Source organism: Alosa sapidissima, chromosome 16 (assembly GCF_018492685.1).
Source record: "Alosa sapidissima isolate fAloSap1 chromosome 16, fAloSap1.pri, whole genome shotgun sequence".
NCBI lineage: Eukaryota > Metazoa > Chordata > Actinopteri > Clupeiformes > Clupeidae > Alosa > Alosa sapidissima.
Window position 1 is genome coordinate 27923230 of NC_055972.1, and position 7264 is coordinate 27930493.

The following is a 7264-nucleotide window of genomic DNA, read 5'->3' on the forward strand; positions in this document are numbered from 1 at the left end:
GTGTTTGGGTTGGGAAAGAGTATGGATCCATATGCAACCTGTTCTGCGCCTGAGACATACGCTGTTCTACATACATTTAACTTTGATATCTCGCCCGAGGCCATAAATCATATCGGGAAATCTGCTTGTATTGTAACGTCACTGCTCCGAAGTTGGCACACCCCCTGCGCCCCGAACAGATTTTGCGCCTGTGACAGCCAAACCTCGCCAAAGATCTCCGGCTGCCCAACAGCGCACCAGGCATCTCTGACGGCGGATTATTCTTTTGGAGACGGGAATTTGAAGCAGGAGATAACCTTTCTCTGCCGTTAACACTATGAGCCACCAATTGACGCACACTCTAATAAGGGCCATTTATCGGGCCGTCGGTAGTCCACTGGAACCATAAAAAAAAAAAGGATGTTGGATGATGTGAAAATTCCGATCTGATTCAGTCGGTACATGCATTAGTGAATTATCTTAAGCCGTTGGCAGATGTTAACATGGATACAACTTCAATCCCCCTCTTGGCTACAACTATTTTTTACGAGGATGATGTCAATGACACCACCGTAAATCAATTTGAACAGCCAGACTGGCAAGTGGGACTCTGGGCGATTGCATACTCGCTAATTGTGATCGTGTCAGTCATTGGAAACGTTACTGTCATTTGGATAATCTTGGCGCACAAAAGAATGAGGACAGTAACCAACTATTTTATTGTCAACCTGGCATTTTCGGACGTGTCCATGGCAACTTTCAACACTGCATTTAATTTTGTGTATGCGTTACATAACGATTGGTACTTTGGGTTAGGATATTGTAAATTTCATAACTTCTTCCCCATCACTGCCATGTTTTCCAGCATATACTCAATGGCAGCAATAGCCGTTGACAGGTGAGTCACAAAAAGCACTATCCTTTTAAATTGTTTTAAATTGAAATTTAAATGTTTGTCGCTCATAAAGCCTGACTTTTAGTTAGCCGAGCTTTGCAGATCGTAGGGGAAATAAGGTAAGAAGGGCATAGCGCGCGCGATGAGCGCAGAGCTGGGAAACCAGGCGCAAGCGCCCGCCTGTTTCCCCAAAGGAATGAATGATTAACGCGCAATAAACACCTGATGTCTAAAACAGTTTTTGGGACATATTTAAGAGTAGCCTATATTTACCAATTCCCTGCCATTTCTACTTTACTTTGCATTCAGAGATTAGATTAGAGGCAAAGAGCTTGTGCTTTGACGCAGACCATGTGTCACCAGCCCAGAAATTGAAAGGGCATTTTAAGAATGAGCAGTCTTCCCCACAGTGGCTCTTCCTGAGACTTCAGACTTATTTTGATCATTTCATCCTCTTGTAAGTAGAGGAAAGAGTCTGTGGTCCAGATATATAATGACCTCAAGTGTGGCAGAAGAAATTGAGGTATTGAACTATATTGTGTCTGCATGCAAACTTATCAAAGATATCCACACCCATTCTCTCCAAGAAACCAAAAGAGAGTGTATTTGTGTTTAATGTTTTCACATACAAAAGGATTACCACCTTTTTGTTATAAGAATATGAAAAACATTGACTGTAAATGGCATTCACTGATATTAACTTCTGTCTAAAACTTTGACCTTGAGAATCACTGCGCAATCCTTGGGCCAAACCAGCATTTCACACAGAAAAACACATTTCACAATGAATTGCTTCAGACTCCACTATCTTATGTCTTGCATTCTAGCCACTTCATCTCATTCTGAGAAATGTAAGACTTAACTGAGGCGCTCACTAATAATTCAGTAGGCAAACCATGTGTATTTCATCCTCACCTCATGGCATGATACCTCAGGACAGACCCAACGAGACCCCTCTCAGCACCCTCTGCCTTGAGGCAGCCAAAGCAAACTGATCCATCCATTCATTCATTATAGGATTGCCTGTGTGTCTTCTGCAGATACATGGCCATCATTCACCCGCTGAAGCCCAGGCTGTCCTCCACAAGCACACGGATAGTGATTGCGCTCATCTGGATTGTGGCGTGCTCCTTGGCCTTCCCTCAGTGTTTCTTTGCCCGCACCCAGTTCTATCCACCGCGGACAGTCTGCATGGTGGAGTGGCCCGATGACTATGGAGGGGTCCACCAGCTCATGTACTATATCAGCCACACACACTGAATATGTCTGTGAAGGTCCTCACTGTGAAGTGGAGAGTTTTAGCTTTTACCAAAAGCTGCATGTGTGATAGATTCTACACTCTTAAAATGAATATAGATAGTTGTGTTGTTTTCAATGCAAGTTATGTTATTTTCAACACATGTTATGTAACAAATAAAAAAGGACTGACTGTGTTGTCCCTATCTGGGCAGAGAGATGTGTGAAAAACAACGAAAGTTGTGGGTTTTTTTCAACACATTCGTTTTAAGAGTGTATATAATCTATAGAATTATATAGAGCCTATAGACTGTATTCCCATGGAATTGATGTATATGGTAGTATTTTTATGGGCTAATGTACCACCAAAAGACTGATTTCATGTGCCTCGATGACACAATGTACATGTACAATAGTGATTCCTTAAATAGGTCTCTCTTGATTAATGCTATAGATTTTGCATTGGAGCAAAAGTGTATTTATATAATTCCTGTGTTACTTTAAGTTAATACACTTAGATTAAATACAAATATATTTTATTTTATTTCTTCCTATGTCCCTCAGATACCAATCAGCGGTCATCATCCTGATCTACTTACTCCCCCTGCTGGTGATGCTTGTGACCTACAGTCTGGTTGGCCACAGGCTGTGGGGCAGTGAGATCCCAGGAGAAGCATCTGATCATTACCAAAACCAAATTCAGGCTAAGCGCAAGGTGAGCAAATCATTTCTCTGAGCCACAAGACTCAGCCAAACTTCATAAATGTACCATATATGGTCTTGCCAACTCTTTTTTGTTAAGCCCTCAATCATGTAATGACAGAATATTCAATACAAATGAAAGGGAAATTAGCCTAGATGTAACCATTGGGTCCACCAAAGCTAATCTAATTTAGCTAATCTAATTTGGGTCCACCGAATCCGATTTGAAGAGAGATAAACCAGAATAAATGATGTCAAAATGATTTTACCTGTCTTCCAAACTAGGTGGTGAAAATGATGATTGTGGTGGTGGTCACGTTTGCTATCTGCTGGCTGCCCTACCATATCTACTTCATCCTGGGCAGCTTCAACAGGGACATCTACAAGCAGCACTACATCCAACAGGTTTATCTGGCTATCTTTTGGCTGGCCATGAGCTCCACTATGTACAACCCCATCATCTACTGCTGTCTCAACCAGAGGTGGGTGGCTCACCAAACCATACTCCCGCAATTCATTCGGTCGCACTGGAATCACTTTGTGTACCTGGTTCAAAGATGTGGGGATACTCTTTGAGCTAGTTTACCAAAGAATAGTGTAGTTTACCACAGAAAATGTGAGAAAAGTTTGATGTCAGTGGTTGATTGACAGAATGTCAACTGATTAGTAATCTATGAAATGTCAAACAATTATATAGTGTTAATTTGTTTAGAAGTCTTCTTAATGACAGCCACAGGGTACTAAAGTTGCATGACCATGCATAATGCATTAAATCGTATTCCTATTGCATACAAATTATCCCAGTGTGGAGAGATGTTAAGCTATTAAATGCTGTCAGATTTAATTGCCTTCAAAAGTGTGAAATAAAATTATGTGATGGAGATACACTTCTTGGGTACTCAGCAGTAGCACCCTTGGCTAACCTTCAAATATTTGAGTGAAAAAGCACTCAGCTGTGTGAAAAAGCATGAAACAGATGAAAAAAGATGAAATCAGATGAAAAAGCATGAAACAGTTGTAAATGAACTGTGAGACAAGTGGCAAAGATTTGAGCATGAAAAAAGCCTTCTCTCAACATATACACTCTATGAGGAAGTGACCTTGGAACTGCTGAATCTTTGTAATAATATCCCAGGTTCCGCTCGGGGTTCCGGCAAGCATTCCGCTGGTGTCCCTTCATCAAGGTGTCAGAGGAGGACAACGTGGAGCTGCAGCACATGCGGACCTTTCAAACAACCCGCAGCTACCGCACTGAGACCACCAGCGCCATGGCCCGCAACCACACCCGCGAGCGAGAGGACACCGTGTCCAAGCTAATCAAAGCCTGATCAAAGCAGACCCCTGATAATGAACTGTGGATGGATGGGACACACATGGTCTTGATCGAGAGCAATGCTCGAAAGAAGAAAACAGAAACAACTGATTCCCATTTCAGTGACCACACTTAATAACCTTCATGTAGTATGTCAGTATCAGTTGAAAATTAGGACACATGGAGTGCAGTTCAAACTGCGCTCCAATGGCATATGCACAAAGCCTTATCTGTCAATCAATCAGTCAGTCAGTGAGTCATTCAGTTAGTCTATCATGAGAGTTGGCATTTGTGTTTGTGTTTGGGATGAACCTATAGCTCCACTCAGCTTTAAGTCATTGACCACACGTTGAGAAGAGGAAGTCATTAGTGTTGTAAATAGGAGATCAGTATAGAATGTTCATTTGCTCTGTCAGAGTGGCACTTATTAGTTATTAAACTCTCTATTTAAATGGCAGTGCAAGCCAGGTAGTGTATGTGAATGTAAGTAAAAGGTTAAGGGAGCACATGAGGTGAATTGTTTCTTGCTTTATGAAAGACATACTGTTCATTGTCTAAAGGAGAAATGTAATGTGAAGGTGCTATTTTGCAGTGCTGAACATGGGGATACGAACCTGGGATACAAAAACATGCAGCAACCAGTGAAAGTCTGGAATAAGCAAGGTATTACTATAAGAGTGAATCGGAAACAAATAGCCCTTCTTGTAGTATTATTAAAAGCACTTCACATCGACATGGAAGCAATAAGAGTTTGAATGATCAAGCTCTATTTTATAACGAAGGCAATTAAACACAGGGTATAAAATTAAGACAAGCAACAATATCAAGGTCCAACCAAGGTCAGGTGCAGTTTGGTTTCTTCAGATTGTGTGCTTATTCCAAAACTGGAATATCCCGTCTAGAGGACTGTTGGAAAGACCCTGTTCTGAGGAAGGTCATGCTAACAAGGAAGAGAAAATAAGGTTTTTGTTGTTTTCAACACAGTCTGTGTCATTTTCAACACATACTGTGTACACTCTTGAAACAAATAACAAAAGTAATGTGTTTGAAACAACACAAATTGTGTTGCCCCTCTCTGGACATAGAGATGTGTTAAAAACAATACAAGTTGTGTTGTTTTCAACACATTCATTTTAAGAGTGAAGGAAGACAAATAATAAGGAGCATGGACCAGGACTGATCATGTGAGCTGGTGAGTGAGTGCAGCCAGATGTTGTCTGTGGTTGGGCATGACAGTCAGCCCACTGGTCTGATTGAGCATGCAGAACCATGGTTGGAACCATCCATAAAACAGAGTTTTTAAATGTCATTTTAAATGAAAGTTATTTCACATTCAACAAGAGGATACGTAGATGTTCTTTTATGTCTATGATTTTGACAGGTTGAGGCACCTCACTGTGTGCACTGAATTTCATTACTGAAGAGATAAAAGCTGAGAATCTACATCAAGATGGAAATACACAGAAATTCAAGGGAATTTCTCTCAGAAACATGGACACAAAAAGCTTCAAAATACAATATAGTGATTCATATGGTGTGGTGGATATAGCAAATGTTCTGTAGAAATTAATAAAGAACAAATCAGTGAGGAAGAAGATGGCAAACGAGGATGCTGTCAGTGATATGTATGATGAAGATGCAGAGATATACAGTATATTCATTTAATATTGCAAGAGAATATTGGGGGCCAAAAGAAATGTGCTGTGAGGTTTAGTTACAAACAATGGCAAATCTACACACTGCAAACAATCACAGCGATCCACTGCCATACCATATCTGATATAATATTTCACTTTATGTGAATTATTTTGTGATAATTACAATTGCCTTTCAGTTTTGGCAGGCAGGTCCTTTTTTGCAGTTTGTGCTTGTGAAATCAACGAATTTACAAACTTATAAAACTTGATACTGATAGTGTAGATTTAGTCTCTTGCACAACTCAAATATTTACAGATGTTTACTATAATATACAAAGCTTGTCTTGTGTGTTGTTATTGATGCGAAACTTTAGGCAACACACCCACAGGCCACATCCCAATATTCTGTTTTGGTGTTTAAGTGATCAAAACCTTGTTAAGGTCTGAGGTGCTATGATTATGCCATAAGTTTGACTTATGTTGAATTGCAGTAACGTTACTGAAAAAAGGTTCAGTAGACAGTGTTCTTTCTAAAGGCCCAGTGACATCACAGAGTCCCTGACAGTGCAGCGAAGACTGTTTACAGTCAATAAATGTTACTGTAATAGCTATTACCATCAGCCATATTGTTGCATGCTAATCCAAATATCATGTTTGTAAATGAATGTACAAAACATGTCCTTTTCTATATATTTTATTGTGTGGTACAAAAGTAGTGGCATTGTTATGGTTATTGGTGAAATCACCCAAAACTAAGTATATTTCATAATGTACTTGCCTGTGTTTGGCATCAGTAATGTATCGCTACCCCCTTTACTACATTTGTCTTTGTTGGTGTTAACTGGAACACTGTGAGTGTTGGGGTTTTCAAAATATTTCTAAAGGAATATATGAAGGGAATAGCTTACATATCATCTATACCATTTTAATAATATTATGACGTTTTTAGGCTACTATATGTGTTCACTGAATGTTTGTAAAGTGTAGCTTACCGTTGTGTATCTGTTTTGGTATTCAATATATGGTACTGGTTACACTGAAAGAGAAAAAAGCCCTGTTTGCTGCAGCTATGCTTTGGAGGAGCAGTCCACTCAATGCCCCTTTAGACTAGCTGGGTTAGGGTTACCCCAAAATGAATCAAATACTGTGTTGATGAGATTGGCAAATTCTATATATAGATATGAAAACGGTATTTACCAAATATGTTATAGAGTTTATATGTGAATATGCAATGTGTTTGTGATGAATGAAGGACAGTTCCTGATGCTAGTTTGTTTTTGTGGAGTTTTGAAAGTTTTGAAACTCAATTTGAAATCGTACTTGTTTTCATGTTCTGCTTCTCATTTGCACATGACATGATTGTGACGAATTAAATGCTCATTTGGGCCTGGAGCTAGCGAGTTGTGTATGTTAACTGAACTGACATAACGCTTGTGTTGTTTACTCATCACTATGCACTGGCCATGAGTCTGTGAACAGATACTTGTGCAGTGAAGTAACACA

At 39.8% G+C, this 7264-nt stretch overlaps 1 protein-coding gene across 1 annotated transcript; it reads left to right on the forward strand.

Moving 5' to 3' along the window:
• Positions 1 to 232: 232 nt before the first annotated feature.
• On the forward strand, positions 233 to 7153 carry tacr2 (tachykinin receptor 2). Its single transcript, XM_042066764.1, has 5 exons — positions 233 to 877; positions 1915 to 2109; positions 2675 to 2825; positions 3098 to 3294; positions 3948 to 7153. The coding sequence occupies exons 1-5, from the start codon at positions 483 to 485 to the stop codon at positions 4138 to 4140; spliced, it is 1131 nt and encodes a 376-aa protein (XP_041922698.1). The 5' UTR covers positions 233 to 482; the 3' UTR covers positions 4141 to 7153.
• Positions 7154 to 7264: the final 111 nt, after the last annotated feature.

Excerpts from the sequence above, each read along its gene's own strand:
- tacr2 (XM_042066764.1), top strand. The coding sequence starts at position 483 with ATGGATACAACTTCAATCCCCCTCTTGGCTACAACTATTTTTTACGAG. Across the intron at positions 878-1,914 it reads GCAGCAATAGCCGTTGACAG|ATACATGGCCATCATTCACC; the intron begins GTGAGTCACAAA and ends TGTCTTCTGCAG. Across the intron at positions 3,295-3,947 it reads TACTGCTGTCTCAACCAGAG|GTTCCGCTCGGGGTTCCGGC; the intron begins GTGGGTGGCTCA and ends ATAATATCCCAG.